The following is a 19959-nucleotide window of genomic DNA, read 5'->3' on the forward strand; positions in this document are numbered from 1 at the left end:
TGGAGGTTCACAACTCAAAAATTTGGCTTGTTGGTTATCACTGTCCTTCAAATTATGTGATGGAAGACATTTACTTCATTATTTACACCTTTCTTGAGATGATAAAGAATTAACCAATGTTCCTAACCATCACAGCAGTGTGACAGAAATGAAATGGCAAACAGAAGTTACAGGAAAAGCCCAAATCTCATAAATACACTTCAAAAGATGTAGACAAGGTAGTTGAGTATTAGTGTGCAGACATGCACGATTCTGATTTCATTACTTTGTAACCAAAAGTGGTTCATTTGTAATTCAAACAACACACTGATGTGTTCTGACTTGAAACCCACAGACAGAACAGGAAAGTTCATCTCTTACTCTCTTTTCAGCGATCTCTGGCTTGTAGCAGGGCATCTTGCCCCCCACAAGAGCTTATCTGTTGCTTGTTAACCAGTCAGATAACTCAAACAGGACAAGCTGTCTTGTAGTGAGTTCTTCTGGCACCACAGAGTTAACATTGATCTTGCATCTCCCAACTGCCAATAAACATCTTACTGTCAATGTGAGATCTGGAAGATAAACTGGGCTTCTCACGGACAGACACCACACTTTACAAACTATAAAAACTACACCAAACTCTCATAAAGCAGAAATCCTCAACACATTCCATGGAAATGTGTGGAGTTTTTCCCGTGAGTAGGGATGCTTCCTTCCCGGTTACTCCCACAGAGGCTGAGTGAAGGAATCTGTGCACATTGTCATCGTTTCAGAAGTAAATTACATTTGACCCTAAGCAATACCATTTCTTTTGCTAGCTTTAATATAGGTACCTTAATGTCATGCACTGGCTTATGTCATGCTGTAATCTACTAGTAGTTCCTTTCAGTTTTATACTGTGCAGTAACTTTGATTAAAATCTTTTGTCTGTTATCTCCTGTCTGTTTAATAACTAATTCATTTTATAAATAGAACCGAACTGCCATCTTTAGTACTTGCAGGCCAGAATGATTTCTTAAATTGAAACTGTTGCCAAAATCTGAGGTTAAGACAGGGATTGTCTGAAGCTCCTACTTGTCCTGTGACATGGCCCCATTTCAGCACTGCAAGATTTCTCAGAACAATCTGGATGATTAGACTAGAACAGATTTAAAATATCTGTATTTGCATTCAAGATCAGTCTCTACTTCTCCTCATTCACAAAGACAGACAAATTAAAACTTCATTAACCCACGGGCTACAGAATGGATGATGGCTTAACCTAATTCAGTGGAGCAGCCTGCACTCCCCACTGCAAGCATCCTCAAAACTGATCAGAGTTACCCGATCAGAGACCAGAGCTTGTGACACAATATTAATATTTGAACTAGTAAAAACAGTGTTAAAGCTAAAATCACCCCAAAGTGATATGATATCAATGTTAGTGAAATGCATTTAATCTCAGTTTTCTAGGGGTATTAAGGCAACTCATTAAGGTACTTTGTTTCCATGTAAACCACAGCAATAAATAGCAATGGTTACATTTCTAAAGAAGTTAAAAGTAAGAGCAAACGGAACTGGCTATAACTCGCTGAGGCCTTCCAACCAGTAACATCTCACAGAACATCTGCATGTAACTGTGTCTGATGCAATCCTATCATATCCCACTGTTCAGTGCTGCATGTCAGCAGAAGAACAGTGTCACCACAGCTCTACTAACAGAATCAGAATACAAGTACTCCTTTTTCTGCTGAAGGCAAAATCAGCTGTCTCAGTTCAAAGCAGCTCTCTCCCATATTCACGTTTACATCATCTTGTTTAACTTTGCCCAAAGCAAGCATACATCCACAGTTGACTTTGCCAGAAGAAATGTAAATGCAGCAACCTATAGCTGATGTATGGTAAGAGTAGCTGGAAGATAACTGTGCCTGCACCCAGATAGATGTTTGCAAAAAGATGTTCATGTCTGTGTTATGCTTCAAGTCATCATAGTGTGTATTTGAATATTACCCCCTTTTATCTCCTGTCAGGGGTTTACATATTGCAGCTCTCCATGCACTCTTTCCTGAACTTCAGAAATACATGTTTACTCAACCTATCCAAGGCAGGAAGTCTGAAAATGCTAATCCTCTTAGAAACATGTTTTTCCTTCAGAATAGATGCAGTGAAGGTTAAAGGGGGTTAACAAGGCTGATTATTAAGCTCAGGCAGGCATTGAATGGTAATTTTGTTAATTTTTTAGGCTGAACCACAATGCTGTTATATCTAAGGAGTGTGAATAATGTATTTCTTCACACATGAAAGCTTTACAGGGATGAGCTCAGTTAAATGAAGGTAGAAGCAAACATCTTCATTTTCAGCCAACAGTAGCTTCTCTTCTACAACATTCTGCTGTTGACTGAATCCCCGTAAATTTATGTTCTCAAACTACAAGGGAAATTTCAACATGGTTATATATTTTCTATTCTTTATTCTTCTGAACATCAACATAAAAGTGTCAAGGGTTTCCATTGTTCCAGTACAGGAGCAGCATATATCCCAGTGTAAGAGAGTGAAAATCATTGTCTTAATATCACCATCAAGTCAGAAGTAAATACAGACTTTCAAGCAAAATGAGCTGGACACATCAGCCATTTTTAAAAAAAGTAAAATCACTTAAACTCATGGATTAAAACACCACAAGACCTACCTTGAGGTCTAACCTCTGATCTTCAGTAGAAAGAAATAATGAGCTTTTTTTAAACAATTGTAAGGATTAAAATATATCAGTTCCTAAACCAGCAAAACAAGATGTCTCCTTATAGTCTCTTCTGCTTCTGATGCTATGTGTTTGGTTAGCTCATTGTAAAAACAAATTTCTTTCTCAGTTATATTTCTTGTTTTTCCATTGTGTTTTGCCCTGAAAAAGTGGCCATGAGCAATATCACCTAAAGCCCCTTGCAGTCTAAGTATTTCTGGTATTTCTGGTATTTCAGGTACTGAAGTCTCTTCCCTCAGATGAATGCTTTCTCATCTTTAGATTGGAGAACTGTATCATTTTCTTGCTAATGAAATAAATTCCAGTAGCTGAGCTGAAGCTACAGGAGGAAAGTGTGTTGCAACATCTTAATATTGTCCCAAACATCTCATATACAGGTCCTGCTCAGGCTTGCCCTCTGCAGGCATTGGCAGATACAGGGCTGAGGTACTAAACTGAAGCACAGTAAACTGCTGGAATCTCAGCACTACTGTTTGAAATGGTGTTGAAGAGCAGCTTCTCTGCCAGCTGTGTTGGAAAAGAAAAGGAGCAGTCCTTTTCATGCTTTAGTGACAATTTTGAAAGGCATCTTTTGCAAGATCCCCATACACTACGATTGCCATTTACGTATTCATTTGGTATAGGTATCTTTCTACCTGTAGTGCTGGACCCTAAGAGAGCCCACTCATGGTTCAGAATCTCATGTTAAGAGGCTCTTCACAGCACAGTGGCTGCATTTTTAGAGGCTCCCAAATCCCCTTGTAGCGCAACTCTGAGCATCTGATTCTGCCCTGTGAGCCAGGAATCTGAAAATGAAGCAACACCTAAGTCACTTTAGAAATTCAAGTCTTCAAAGCCTCTTAGGTGACTTCCACTTTCATGCACAGAGGCTAGTGTTGCAGGTCACGTAAGTTGGGTATTTTCACTAATTCCAGAAGAAAACCTGCAGCACTGTAGTTGGAAATCTAATGGCTTTTTCAAACAGTAGTGGAAATACAAAGAGGACCTCTGGCCTTGTGCTAAGAATGACCCTCATTTTATTTGGTCAACAGTGGCAAATTATTTGCACAGTAAAGAGTCTATAATGACAAAATACAAACAGTATCTGATATCAAGATTACTTCACTTTCTTACTGCAAAGAGTAGATGGTAATTCCTTTCTGGACCAGATTAAGAAAATTTACTAGATTAAATATAATTACTAAAAACCACAGCAATTGTAAGCATATGCCAGAGTTAGATGTTATTGTACTACCCAACACTTTATCCATAATTAAACATGACAAGTAAAACAGAAAAAAACATTTCAAAAGAATATCTAAAAAGTCATAGATTAAAAATGTGGCGAAAAAAGTTATGAATGTTAGCATTTCTTCAGTATTATTAATTGCACATTCTCTGTTAGAGTTATTTCAACTTTAACTCCAGTAAGGGCCAGGGAATCAAAAACCTCCCTTACATGATTTACTGACTGCGCATTTATGTGGTATTTAATATCACATTTTAATTTAATACTTAATTTGCAGTTTATTAAAATCTTGAGACACAAACCTTATTCCATTGTCTCTACTGCTTTGAAAAATTTGTGTCATCTTCCAGAATAAAGTTTCTGGGAGGGGATGGGTGGAAATGCAAGCTATCCTTTATTTTTACTGTCACAATGACACTCAAATTACATTTATATATAAAATATCTCTGAGCTCTCTGGAACTCTGTTTTTGTGCTCTGGCTATGCAAACCCACCAAAACCAGGCTTTCTGCAATCATCAGTCAATTATGTGGTTCGGTTTCAGAAGACAGAATGTCAAAACCAAGAACTTTTACAGCACTTGCTGATAAGGTCTGGAATAGGCAAGAATACACAGAGTTTCTGTACTTGTCATCGACTTTCCTCACCAGTTGTCAGAGAAGTGTGGCGAAAGAGGAGAAGCATGAGTTTCCCCTTCTTTGTCAGGAAACAAGCTCTAAGGGAATCTTACAGGCTCTAAGGTGGCTGTTTGCAGCAAATTCACAAACAGCTGTTAAGGGCGTCAAACTGAGCAAAACGATTGATGAGAAAGAATACAAAATGGCACCTTTTAGATGTGCTCTCTGCATATGTCTTGTATTTATCTGCTTGCCCTTTGCACCTGAGCTAGTTACTGTCTCTCAAGTGCTAAAAGAGGCAGAAGCATGACTCAAACATCATGCTAATTAAATTCTGATTGTAGAATCATTGTTTTCTTGGTAGAAAAGCAGGAAAAAGAGCCCTTGTTTTACTTTCAGGTTTCAGTCTGAGTTAGCTTAAACTGCGTAAAGGTGCTATGGGTTAGCTCTGATTCAGCAGGATCTGAACATTCCTGAGAGAACACTGACATACCCTACAAATGCTGTTACTGTGAAACACAAGCTGATTTTATGTTTACTGAGCTGCTATTACTAGTAGTCTTTGTAATGTCATTTCCATGTAAGTAGATATGAAATGAGTTTTGCTCATATATCAGTTACATTCAGGATGTGAGACTGCTCTGAGAAAACTGGTCAGTTCTGAAGTGTGGGACTGAACAAATCCTACAATCTTAAAAAATAAATAAAAGCGTGTCTCTATCTTCTTTGCCAGTTGTGCCCCTATTTATCAGCTGACTGTCAATCTCTATTATGTAATTACATTATTTGCTGCAGCCATTTTTCAAAACTGCGCAGCTCCTTTCAGAAACACATTGCTTTAACACAGTAGCTATTCTCCTCTGCCCTGGTGTGGTGCTTTTATCATAATACTCATCATATGCTGGCAAACACAATCTTCTGCTACCAAAAATGGCCCCATTGAAAGGCTAAGATGAATCTTCAGATAGCTCCTTAAATTTATTCCTTTTCTCTCTTGTTGGTAAAGCAATAAGCTTGAGTTTTGTTATGTTTTTCTTTTCTGATGCCTCCTTTCTTAATCCTGTTGGAAAGGAAAGACAGGCAGGTAGCTTTGCAGGGTGACAGCTTTTTTAACACTGAATAATCTACTGCTGTGCATGCTAATAGGTAATGCTAGGTTTGATTAACTAATTTTGCAAATGAATATCTAAGCAAATTACTTTTGCAGACTGTTTCCAATGATTCTTTCTCTTTAATTGCCTCTTTGAATAGCTTCATACTGTTGCTGCTTATGATAAGAATTCATATCAAACCCTGGGGTATATATTTAATAGTAAATATATCTGGTATCACCTTACCCAGGAAAACCCTCCACCTCACACACATCTTACTTAAAGGTACATAGTTATAGTTGCAAGTTGTTTGGGTTTTTTTCCAGAAGTTTCAAAATCATATAGGAGTGTAATTTCCCTTCATGTTCAGTTCATGGCTGGTTTTAAAAGATACTTGGATACTTACATAACTGGGTATGACTGTAAAGGATTTTTAAAGATTCCAGAGACAGACAGAGATATTTTAATTGCAAACAAACACCTGATTAGTCCAAGAAATCTCTGAAAAATCCTGCCTGCTCGTATGGCTAGAGAGATCTGATCCTCTTGCAGAGATAATACAAGACTGGGACTAAAAGTGAGAGACTTTTATCTTGCTTTTTTTTATTTGAAAATAAAATATTCTCTTTTAAACTAAAGTATCATGCCATGTACAAATGTGTACAGTGCAAATATTTCACATAATCAGAAAATCCACTATTCTTTCTAAAGAAGTTGGGGTCTTAACCTATACTCTGAACTCATATCATTGTCCATATATCACTGCATAATTAAATATTTGAAATTTCAGTAATTTCATATTTCTTAGATGCTTGCCTTTAAAATATAAACTTCATGCACTATCCATGGCCCATGTTCTCTTGCCTCAGCTGAATAAACCTGTGTCTAGACAGCCTAACTTACATATTTGCTGTCAAACCACTACAGTGCTGCTAATGCTCAAGGCATCAGCTATCTTATTATCTGCTCTCTGAAACCTTACATGAGCTTTTCCATGTATTCCTGAATCACATTAATTTTCAAGTCTTCACCCTTAAATACCTTGTAACATTTCCCTGCACCACTTTGCTACATTTCCTTCCTTACTTCTCAGTCCTTCTGTCTCTAATCTCTCTCACTTCTTTAAATGTTTAGCACCTTTGGCTCTCTTGTCCCAGCACAGGTTTCATGTTTGTCTGACAACATGGTGTTCACTCATCTTTCTTTCTTTAGATCTGTCCTTAAAATCCATCTTCTCATCTTCTAGCACAGAATTATCTGACAGTAACTCATCAGGAGAGGGCAGAATCCCCTCCACCCACTCATATACACCAAGTCAAATAACTAATTCTGAAACACCACAGACATTTTTAAATGACAGCCAGCAACCTCTGCTTCCTCCAATAAAAAAAACCTTTGCAAAAGAAGGCACTGCAGACAGGGCAGGCAGGAGAGGAAGAGCTGTACTGCCTCTCAGTAGGAGAGATGTGAGATAGACATTTCAGCTCCACTTACCGGTTCCTATTGCTAGAAATCCAGTCCGAGATTAACGTTGCAGCCTGCTGGTGACAGTGCTTGTTCCCGAAGCTGCAAGCCAACATGATGACTTCCCGACGCAACTCTCTGTCCACATGAAAGAAAGCAATAAGGCTGCATTAATGAATGTGTTTGAATGTGTTTGAATGCTTACAAAAAACTGCTTCTTATAACAGTGACAGCAACCAGGAGTTGGGCAACATATCAAAGATAATCTGGCTTTACAAATCTCAGTGTTGATTTAATGCCTGCAACAACTGAAGAAAAGTCATGGATCAAAAGCAGCCCCCATTTACACTTATGCACTCCTCCCAACTTCTGCGGTCACATGAGTACAAGTTCTTAGAAATCCAGTGTAGTCAGATATTAAGTTAGGGCTTAGGAAATCATGTTCTCTCAACTTAAGAAAGAAGAATTCTTCTCACAGCATCTTTCTGCTCTCCCTACAACCCAGAAAGGAAAGGAAACAGAAAGGAAAAAACAGAAGGGTGATAGAGCTAAGGAATTATGACTGGCTTATGCTAAACATGACTAAATTTTAGGAACATTTATATAATTATATTCCACAAATAAACAATAAAAACAAAAATATAACAGTACTCATGTTGGTATGATGCTTGAACAAGTGACTTGTTTAAATTGTTTGCTGGCCATCCAAGCTTCAGATACATCGATGCAACTTGTCTTAGAATATACTCCTAAGCAGAAAAAGAAAAGTATATTTAATGTTAAAAATAATCTCTTTTACTTGAAATGGAAATACTGCTGACTACTGAGGTTTGGTCTCTCTTTTTACCCTCAAATAATGTCCAATTCCAAATACTTATCAAAGCTACTTGTCCACTTATAATCCTCTTTCACTGCTGTAGTATGAAGGTCTAGAAGAGCGACTAGATTAGATGCCTAGTATAAGACAATTTATTGTTACAAAATCCATGAATTTCAAAACTTTATTACATGTTACTTTGAACTCACAATGTGCAGCTGGAAAATTACAAGAGTGTCAATAGCCTAATTTCTAGTTTGTGGCCAATCTTGACTACACCGTACATGCTCACTTTTAAAAGAACACTGTTTTAATATCCATATCCATGGCAAAAACATTATGTGTGTACAGTCAATTGACTTCAGAATACATAACAATGTGGCTGCAAATAAGCTTTGTACACTTAATGACACTATGCTTTAAGTTTAGGCTCCTGGTGTGCTTAAAGTACAAAACAAGCACAAGATCTGTTTTAGTGACTTTTACTTTTTACACAGAGGACATATTTAAATATTCTGACGAGTTTTGAAGAAAACCACTGTCATTGTATTCAGTGTAATATTTTGCCAGTGGAATTTACCAATTTGAAAAAGAGAACTGAGATCTACGGAACCACATAGGAGAGCATCTATTTTATTATTACAGATGCATAGGCATGTATATATGTCACCACAAAAGAAGATTCATACTGCAGCTTTCTCTAGCAGATACGTTATTCTGTGACTAAAAAGACTTTTTATTTCCTCTGCTATCACCTCAGCTTTCAAAACTCCCATCAGTAGTGATAAAACATAACTTGGCTGTGAATTTTACTGGTTTTATTTATTAAAATTGTGTTTTCTTTACACAACCATGTTTAAAAGTGAAATAGCAATGGCAGACTCCTAAGAATTTTTCTTTGCCGTTAACAACAGACTAAATATGCAAATTATTTCAGCAGCATTTTACATTATGGCTCTGGTTTGCATGTAGGCCTGCTCTGCAGGTTCATAAAAATTTCAATGTATCTTTATTAATCTGTAGTGTATGTTCTACAAAAACCATTTTCCATGTCATGAGGTAATTCTGTGCATATGTATGTGTGTATATATATACACACACTCACACATATCTGTATCAATATCTGTATATCTATATCTATATATCTTGTTGAGGTATATATGTACCACTACATATATACGTACAGTCACTTCTAACTTCCTCCTCTCTGAGCATGGTGTCTATGGTCACACACACAGAGGAACAAATATACATTTAAGAAGAGAAAAGCATCCTTAAGAATTTCAGGCTTTAAAAAGCCCCTGCATTTGAAGGCTTTACAACATTACATAATGTTACCGTATATTGGCCATTGAAAATATGTAGACTACATAAAATTCCCAGTGAATAAAAACCCCAAGAGTTCATAATTGTCACTGGCTGCAGTCAAATCTGTGTACTTCATAAACCATGCTTCAGTGTAGCTACAGGTAAATGTTAAAATATTTGCCATGTCTATCTTAATTATCTACTGCGAGCTGTTACTGCTGTCCCTTCGGACGCAATTATGAATGGGCTTTTGACTCAACGGTGATCTAATTCTTGTTAATTAAGGTAACTGCATTGAATTCACCATGGATTTTGGGAGGAAATAATGACTACAAATCTTTGCTTCAGTTGCATGTATTCTTTTCAGTTGTGCCTATATTTGCTGTTGTTGCTGATCTTGGGCATCCAGCTAAATATCACCGTGGGGCTCCTCAAAGGGGAAAATCTGGCAATAGAACACTTTGGCTCTTTTAAGTGAAATACTTTACTTGTCATAACATTTTACATGAGGGATAATTACCTTTCCTTCTTCTAGTCATATATGCCTCAAACAACAGTTATCACTGTTCAAATGCAAATGAATCAAAGCTTGATAATTCCTATGTTTAAGTAGAGTAATTAGGAAGAAACTTAATATCCCTAGCATGTTTACAGTATCTGACTGGGGAACAGTTCAAATCTTGACAATAAAAGGAGGGAGTAAGAGGTGAAAGAAAGAAAGGCAGGAAGGACAGACAGATGGAAAGAGTGAAGGGAAGAAAGAAAGGAAGAACTAGAGAAAGAAAGAGAGGAAGGCTGTATCTCTTACATTGAAGATATTGTAGTTTTCTGTACGGTCCAGCAATTTATCTAGAGGATAAAGAGCTCGGCTGGCAGCATGCCAAGGCAGAAAATCTTTTTCTTCTGAAAGGTATCTCATAATCTCCAAAGGAATATTCTGAGGCAAATAACCAGCTCTGCACAATAAAAGAAGCCATTAAATTGGTTTTCAGAAGATATTCACAATGGAGCATAAACTTTTTTTTCCCAAATGAAATTAAAATGCAGAAAAACACGATAAACTCATCACACTTTAATGACATAAAAGTCAACCTTATAAAAAACCAGCAACTCGCAGTCTCTCCCAACACATGCAAGCATACTGATTTGATGAAGCAAGGCAAGAACACACATGAAAGAAAACCAGATAAGCTATCTCTACTTTGAATGGATTCCCGTGGCTATGAAAGACATGAATGAAGAAGTAACTGCCTTTAAGGGGAAAAAAAAAAAAAAAATACCCAAAACAAAAGGAAGGTGTTGCTTTGTTGATTTCTAAGACAGAAAGCTGCCTGCATAAAATCAACAACCCAAGGCATTTTGCTTGATGAAACATTTCTAGTGACCATCACCAATTTAAAAGAACTAGTGCTGAAGAAGAAGTTTTAGTTCTACAGTTATTCTCCTCACTCTTTTCTCTATCCTTTAGAACTGCCTTGTCTTCTATCCACCTTAAGTCACTTAGGAAGGACTCATCCAGTGACATCACTTTGGTTCAGGATGTTCCAGCACTTTGCACATAAAGTATGGGTTTTTTCAGGTGTTTATGAATCAACCAGCTAAAATTTTGTCCCATTCTTTTTCTATCATGAAAGACCTCCCCCTGCAAGTGAAAGGCTGGGGGCGGTGGGGGGGGGGCCGCACAGGAAGGGTTTTCAAATAATAGCATTACAAGTAAAATGCAATACAGACACAAGCATTTGACAGCTACTTTAAAAACTGAGTACAGAAAACACCAAGCTTTAGGCTTTGCTCTCACTTTCTTTTTCAGAACAGCATTTTTTCTTAACTATCCAGACTGCAGAAACAAAGTGCAACCCTGTGGGTGTGAACTTTCCAGAAACACATTGTCTACTCTTCTTCTGATGCAGGTGTTTAAATCCAAAAGGAGATAACTATCTGCCTAGAGAGGAGATAACGATTCTCTTTTCCTTAAACACTTCAAATCAGCAAGGTAGATTCCACAAAGTTCAATTTAATAGGCTACAGTGTGATATAGCTTCATAGACTAGTTTTTCTCCTTCATTGCAAATTTTCCATTAATTTCCATCAATGTTTGTGGAAGAAATGCAAACATACAGCAAACAAATAAAATTACACACATTAGTACAGAAATTAATCAATGCATACATGTTAATACGAATTTTTATCTCTGCTGTAATAACATGTTAAAACTGTCTTGCTGAAATACTTGAAATTGTTTCCTTGCAATGTGCACCACATCTTGCTGGCCTTCATTTTTCACACACTCTGTTGGAAGAATTACACTCTGTTCCCTTCATGTTCTCAGGAAAAAAGTGAGTTCATGTAACAGATTTAAAAGTATCTATCCCACCCTCCAGTCTGCTTCATGTCATCTTTGTCCACATTTTATCAGCTCTGTTTTCAACTCCAGTTCCAGCACACACTAAAGCACAAAAAACAAGATCACTTGGGGAGCTCACTGTGCCAACTGAGGAACTGAGCAGATATGAAATAAAAGTGGCAAAGCTTTTAGAGTAGGTAACGGACAAAGTCCAATGTAACTGAAGAGAGAAAGTTACTTCATTTTATAGGTCTTGGTTTTGAAGCAGCAGAGTATCATTAAGATGAATTCTATGTCTTAATACTCTGTAATTCATGGACCCTGCAGCATGCTGAACTGACTGCAGTTAAAAATTTTGGAGATAATGTTAGCAAAGAGGTAAACTAGCTTAAAGTTGCATATAGGTAGCTAGTTTCTAATAGGATTTGTGATTATTTTTACTGATAATTTGATTGACATGAAAAAGTGTGGAGTAAGGAACAAGAGGAATAGCTCTAGGAAACATGCTGCTTAAGGAATCAACAGATTAATGTTTATTATAGCTGCACTAATGGACATTTAAGTTCATGTTTTGAAATTAAATCTATCTATACTAAGTGCAAAAAGGAAATCAACGCTGCAAAACAAACAGATTATTTCTTTTTAAGCTTAACTTCCCCATAAAGTCACATAAGAAGTGGACTCAAAAATCGATCTCTTAATTCCTAAACTCAGAGCTTCCTAATGAGTTTTGAAATCACGATTTTTGGCTGATGATACTCATCCTGTTCACAACAGAAGCTGCTATTCTCATCACTCACTGCTTCTAACTTCTGAATTTATCACACTATTCAATTCTGCCTGTCTCACACTCTGACTCTCACTTTTCCTATTGTTTCCCTAAGAGTGTAGTGCAAATTACACAAATAGATTTTGGCAAAGTTTGACTTTTTTCCTGTTTATTCCTGACCCTCCTTCTCTGAGTATGACCCTAGAAGAGCTTATGCCCAATATCATCAGAATCACCCCCTCAACCACATATTAATCAATCCATCCCAAGAGAAGGGATGGGAATGAAGGGAGATTTTTGGGGATGGCATTATTATATAAATTATAACAAATTCATCACTTCAGATCATGATTTAGAGGACAAATGGCTATGGCTGCTAATATTAAACTCTTCTGTCAGCACATCCTGGGCAGTACAGGTGCTAAGATGCACCTCTGAGAGAACATGAGCAGAGACATATCTCAAATCCTCCTACAGTGGCAGTTAAGACAGCCAGTTTCCTGAAGAAAACACAAGTGCATCAGGAACATTACCTTGGCAGAATGTTCTTTATATTCTACACTATTTTATTTCATGGATGCCTACAGAAAACCATGATAGCCCTATTCTTTTACCGTAGTCGCTAAGCCATATTTATGAACTTTTTATTCCAAATACACTGCAGTCCAAGACTAATTGGCACTAAATAGCTTCTGTCAAGAGGTGGTAAGGATAGTTATTGTTTCACCTTTTTGCATAAAAAGTTTACATTCATAGTTGAGAAAACAGGATGTAAGGAGAAACTCTCACCCTAATCATAAAAGATAAACCATGAACCATAAAACATATAAGAAGTCCTAAAATCCAGATCACAGATCTAGGACCTGTGAGAAGTGTCCTGGGAGGTAGCATGACTACCATGACAACCAGGTCAGCAGAAAACAGAACCTAGACAAAGCAGTGTGACTGTGTGGTGAGCTATGCTCTAATATTCTGCATCTTCACAAAGCACAACTGGTGACTTAACTTTTGTATTTTAGTACAATCATCCTCTTTTAGTTTACACTAAAAGCTTGTCCAGCGCTAAGAGAGACTTCAAGACTCTGCTTTCCCAGGGAATACTGCATTCAGTAAGAAGCACTGGCTCATTTGAACGGTGGCAAACCAGACAAAGGGTGCTGGCATGATTCTAGGATTCTCCTTCATTATCCTGGAAGAACTAGGTTCAAAGATGGTTACAGAGGATCTGGTCAGCAAAAGCATTTATGGAGTAGGACAATAACCAAAATGAGGAAAGAAGGCAAAACAGAGAATGAGTCTGGTCTGAGTATCTCCATGAACTCTATTGGAAAAACACAGATCTGTATAAATGTTTAACAATAATTATAACAACAGTAAGAAAACTAAAAGTAGCAACCTTCCCATCAAAAGGAAAACTGTAAAATAATTTCCCTGTCATATATTTGCCTAGAAATGTTCACTCAAAGGTACTACAGAGTGTAAATTTAGTAGATACTCTGCACGTGCAGCTTGACTTATTACTCTCTCTTTCAACAAAGTCACTGAAGGTCAGTGACAGAAATCCTTATTTTTCTTTTGTCTTTTTAGCCATCAATCATATTGCTATCTTTAAGTCCAGCAAAATTACTGTCAGACATTGCCTGTCAAAGTCCAAATGCATGAAAGTCAGGGCTAAGAGACAAGTTCTTTTCTAGCCTAGCCATCTTGGAGGAAAATTGAAATATTGTCTGTCACTAGGGGAATAACTGATTATGAGCTATACTGAAACCAGGTAACAAGCATAAACACCACAGAAATACTGTGATGTCCAATCTTGTGTCTAGTCTGAAACAGGCACAGTTTTCTCTAGGTATGTCTCCAGGAGTCACCTGAGAATCTTAGCAAGCATGTGTCTGCACCTAAAAAAATTCTTCAGAGGAACCTGGGATAGTTTTGGCAAGTATCTTAACAGATAAAATAGTTAAACAGTGTTGATACGTAAACAGTGGCTGAAAGCATACTGATGTTCAGGTAAAACATTTATCAAGGGCAAGGTTAAAAAGTTTTGTAAACATTTTTCATCTATAGTTAAAATTAAAATTGAAAGAGCCTTAAAAACTCATTTAGTCTCTCCCTACCCAAAGCACATTCATACCAGTGCCATTCCTGACAGAAACTTTTCTTGCTTATGTAGGCCTCTACCAGTGGATAATCCTAAGAACACTACTATTTCAGTACTCCTCTGCCAAGAAGCATGAATAAGAATATCATAGCTCTGGTCCTTTGCCCTGTAACTCTTCACAGAAGAGTACCAACAGATCCATTTCATGTTATAAAATGATCTATTGTGTACATATCTTCAGTATAAATTACAAAAAGCAGACATCCCTCTTTATAGTGTTTCAGATTGGAGCATTTTGATTTGACATCATGGGTCATATAGAAAGCAGCCTAGACTTAAAAAAGCCTCTACAAGCCCTTTCTAAGCCAACTTTCCCCATATCAAGTCATTTGAAACACATGAATACAAAAGCAAAATTTAACCAAAAAGATCACATTTGAGACGCTTCATTGCTTTATCAATTTTTATGTAACTGTCCTCACCCATCAGTTTACCAGCATGTCAATCATTCTGTAGCCACCACTACACACGAGCATGTGCTAGAAACACAGAACCACACGAGGTTTGTCTTATTATCTACATTCCTGATTTCACAGTTGCCTGCCAAACTGAAGGGGAGAACAGATCAGGAACATTGACTGGCAAGAAGATCTGCTTTAGTTATTAGACAAATTACCTCTAGACAAACATCCTGTTCAGCAGGTTTTTCATGCCAAAGAAGGCTGCTGATGAACTGTACTGAAAATGTGATCTATCATTTTTATGACAAAGACAGAGGTGGAAAAAGATTTTCCAGAAGTAATATATAAGTATTAAGTGGTTTATGATATCATATCATATCATATCATATAAGCACCAATACTTAGCAAGGTACTATTCTGCTTACCCTGAAGAAGTTGCTATGGTGGCCATTGCAACAGAGAAAAGAGGCAATGAACAGAAAAAGAAAGTACCGAACACGGTAATGAAATCTCCCTCACAAAGAATTCCCAATACAAATCTCATGGCAATGAAAAATAATCTTTAAATTACATGAGCTTTTAATGAGTCAGATAAAAGCAGAATCTAGATTATATTATGAAACATCAATGCGTATTCAACTGCATTCTGACCTTGATTTGTTCTTTACACTGAGCCACTGAACTTATGGACAGATCCCAGCACATTCATTTTCGCCTTAGGGACAAAGTACCAAATGGTAGTGTAATTGCCAAGGGAAAATTATTACTCTGTTCTGAATTATTTCTATCATAAATCCAGCACCAGTCAAACAGACTCTGTCACAAAAACGACAGGGTTGCTGTACAGTGATGAGAGTCCCACATACAAGGGCACCATAAATCCTTTAGTCCCACCACCCAACAAAGACATTATAAGTCATGTGTTTAAATCAAAATTAGAAAATCCAAGCTGGCAGCAAACTGGTCTGCATTGCTGAAACAATGGAAATGAGGTGATTTACTTGCTGCTGGTTTAAAACTCACCCCGCCTTGTCTGTTTCTTAGAAATGTGCAAAACATGACTAGCTTTTTGTCTGGGTAATTTTGAAGGGGTGAAACACAGCTCTTCAGAACGCAGATGTGCAATTCAGATTAACATCATTTCTGTTTCTGTTTCTGTGCAATATATGAATAATTAGACTATACTCATTAACTCCTAAAGAGACAGTTTAAAGCCAAGTTGGGATTCTTAATAATTGATTCATTCTTTTACCTTAACAGTAAAGTGTGTGGATTAGAATAACTCACAGAGAAACTTGGCACCAGTTTAACCATATTTAACTGTATCTGCCTTTTTCATTTTTTCAGGACCTATCAAGGACTGGTGTCTCTACCAATGTATTCAGGATATTCTTTCCCACAATGCTTTAACAACAATTCCTTGATGGCTGAGTAAATACATATATGTTGAACCCTGACATGTCAAAAAACTTTGGGCAAGGTGAGCCATACAACAGGGAAATTAACTCATAGTCAGAGATTTCCCCTTCCACTCCTGCAAGGCTAGAAGTCAATGATTAAAAACTTAGGATGACTGGCATCCATGTTCAACCACAGAACCTGAAGAAAGAATGTTTTCTCATAGAAAACTAATGGGCAATCTTTAAAAAAGGCCCTGTGATCTCCAGTATCAAAGAATAATCTACCTCACTCTTCCCTCCCAGGGTTGACTTTATATAAGCACCATGTAAGAACTTGATTTTTCTAAGACACCGAAGTGACCTGATGGAGGCATTATGATCTGTACCAGCTATGGATTTCCACGTAAACAAGACAGGAATGCACATCTGCTCTTTGATGAATGCAACAGCAACTTTTGGCTTAAAAGCTCATTTTATGAAATAAATTTAATTAGCATTCAATCTCTCCAACATTAAAAGATTCAGAGAGTAAGACAGTTTTCAGTGAAGCCTGCTTCTCAGTATGTTTTCTTACATGCAAAATATTTAAGGACTCTTCAAGTGACATTCAACTCCACACAAGAGCATTTGAAGCATCCTACAAAGAATAGCTCAAATTCAATGTAATTATCACAGTATTATGTAGCTTAAATTATCTTGCACAGTTTTAGAGTTGCCACATAAGCAAAGACTAATATTAATTTGAATTACTCACCTCTGTTGAAAACAGAAAAAACCCTCAAATCTAAACCCCTCTATGCTTGTAAAAATGCAACAAAAGAATTCCTTCAAACTGTAGTTCACAATCTCTCCTTTCCTCTTCTTCCCCATATGAAAGAAAAATTAATTAAAAAGGCATAGTACAAGATGAAAAGGAATAATCTTACTGCTAAGAATTAAGGCTATGCAGTAAGTTATGTCATGTTTTTCATCATCATGAAACCATGATTTTTGAGAAGTATGTAATTCACAGAGTTAAATTAAGTAAAGAAATTTGAATGTATTTCAGGGGCTAATAGACATCAATTCCAGATGACTCAATTATTATAAGTGTTATTTATTTTCTTTCTTGGTGATTTTTGTTGGGAAGGGTAGAATGAAACAGCTCTTCTATTCATTAAGTTGTCAACAGGTGATGGTATCTATGAGAGCATGTTTGAGCAGAATCAAAATTCAGTTAGTTTATTATTATGCACAATACTTTTTCGGCACTCTCTTTTGTCCTGATCTAATGTTTATAATTTCCATATCAGTCAGCCACGTGAAATATGTGCTTAAAAGCTAGAAATTTCATATGGATAGCATAGAATTCTGATCTTGAGAACACACATGCAATTCCAATTTTGTTTGCCAGAATACCGACAGAATTGGACATTACTTTTCTAAATGCAATTCCCAATAAACATATTTATAATAAAAAGATTCTCTGAAATTCTCTTAAACCCTCACCTATTCTCTTATCTCCATTTTGCAGAGAGAAAGAAGACACAAACATTTAAGTGATTTTACCAAGATCACCTAGGAAGGCTACAGCAGAAACAGCATCCCAGGTTTCTTCAGTCCCTGTGCCTTAGTCATAACACAGCCCTTCCTGTCATTTATTGCTTGATTTCTGGGTAGAGGAAAACACACTTCTAGCCAGATAGAAAGGAGCTGATCCATTACAACATTCAAGCAGACAGAGCATACATGGACAAAGACCAGACCTCCTCTAGACAACAGTCCTGGTCAACGGCAATCAGATAAACACAAAAAGTAGGATCATTTCTGAGAAGCAACAGCACAGTCAGGTCTAAACAGCAGGCAAAGGAGTGAGTATGATAGCAGACTTCTTTCTTTATACTAGTGAGGCATCGGTACTGTCTTTTATAACTAGAAAAGTTGGTTTATGCCTTCATTCATATATCCTTTGTTGATGCTGGGAAAGTCAAGTTGTTTAGATCAGCACCTCCAGCTTCTCCAAGTGGCTTGTTTTTGCTGTCTTAACCAATGTAGCAGAAGGATCTTTTGCTCTCCATATTAGTCCTGTCAGACCCACAGAAAGGAAAGTAATCGGGTTCTGGCATAAGGGTAAGGAGTCAAAAAACCTGCTTGTTTTGAGAGGACAGTTGAGGGAGGTAGAGACTAGGATTGACCAGGCAGCTGTGGGGAAGAAAAAGGGCTATGTAGAAGTCCCAGGGAATGGATGTATGCTTGCTATGAGAGGATAGGGCCCTCACAGAATGCCACAGGTTTCAAGGTTGTACAAAGACTTCCCCCTGCCCCACCAACACAGATTCCTGAAGCCCTATTTTCAATTCTTAGCTCTGTTTCCAGTATCTGAAGTAGCGAAAAAGCCTTCAGAAAGCTTCACTCATGACACTAGTCTTCTTGTTTCATCTCAAACTCAAGTATTATTTTGAAGCATAATTCAGACCTGGTTCAATTAATGTTCCCAAAACAAATCTCACAGACTGTTCCCTTGCTCTGTCATTACACAGCAGTCCCTGGCACCTGCACGGCAACAAGGATACAAGCTGACTTCAGAGACCAGCTTCAAATCTAAGAGACTAAGACTATGTGGTAAAAAGACAATGAGTTAACAAGCATTAGCTAAAAATAACTCTGTCACTCCCTTGAAACCAGAGTCAAGTCTTCCTGACAGTTTATTCTGGGTGTGGCCAAGAATAGAGTTAATGTACTTTACACGAAAAAACAATTACTGCTATAATTATTCAGAAGTACCAGAAATAATTTAGGCAACTTTTGCTGGGATATGACTAGACAAAGACCTTCCCTCTGCACTAAACCCTTTGCAGTCAGATTACAGTGCTGGATTTTAGTACGTGCTGAAGTCTTCAACTTTTTTCCTGTCTCTCAGCAGGTATTTCTATCTTTCAAGACGCTATCACAGCACCAACACTTCCCTGGAATGTGCTGTACAATTGGCTTTACTGCCTTTAGCTGTGTAACAGGATCAGATGCACAAATGATACATACTACAAAAGCAGAATTGACTTTTCATGTGCTTAGTTGCAGGAATTGCTTTGATTCCTCTTGTTACAAACACATGCAAATGTTAGCTGAAATATGTATCTCCACATAAAGCAGATATCAATGCTGTGATATGTCACAAAACGTATGGTCTGACGTGCAGCATATGGAATGAATGATGGCAACCTTAAAATAATTGTAACTTTCTATTTTCTCTAAAAATGGCACAGCTACTTTAGCCCATTGAGAGAGTATTAATGTCAAAAGGAACCCAAGAACTTCTGAAGGAAACTACACTTAAATCAATTGCTAGCGAACCATCACCAAAATTTGCCTGACAGCGAATGGGAGTTACTATGGCATATGCTGAAATAATTCAGATGAGGCCTCATTTATTAAAATAGTAAATCTATACCACTATTAATCAAGCGTGATACAAAGTATTGATCTAATACTCACTCCCTTAGCTGGTACTCAGAGGCACTAATTAAGGGAGCTGCATAACACATCTCGTTTTCCTCTGTGTTGAACTATGAGAAAGTGCAATCAGGAGTAAAGGCGAAGGCTGGAGTAAAACAGCAGTTCACTCATTTAAATGGATCCTATATGACTGTTTCTGAATATCCCAACA

At 37.3% G+C, this 19959-nt stretch overlaps 1 protein-coding gene across 1 annotated transcript in view; it reads right to left on the reverse strand.

The window, feature by feature from the left end:
* TRHDE (thyrotropin releasing hormone degrading enzyme) overlaps positions 1-19959 on the reverse strand; it is a gene marked incomplete at both ends in the record, with an annotated part of 200774 nt that overhangs the window by 14506 nt on the left and 166309 nt on the right. Inside the window, 3 exons of the mRNA XM_082279873.1 lie at positions 7147-7254; positions 7768-7865; positions 10050-10197. Of these exons, the coding sequence (XP_082135999.1) occupies positions 7147-7254; positions 7768-7865; positions 10050-10197 (354 nt within the window). The remainder of the gene's footprint in view (positions 1-7146; positions 7255-7767; positions 7866-10049; positions 10198-19959) is intronic.

Source organism: Coloeus monedula (genome assembly GCF_965178545.1).
Source record: "Coloeus monedula genome assembly, chromosome: 4".
Taxonomy (NCBI): Eukaryota; Metazoa; Chordata; class Aves; order Passeriformes; family Corvidae; genus Coloeus; species Coloeus monedula.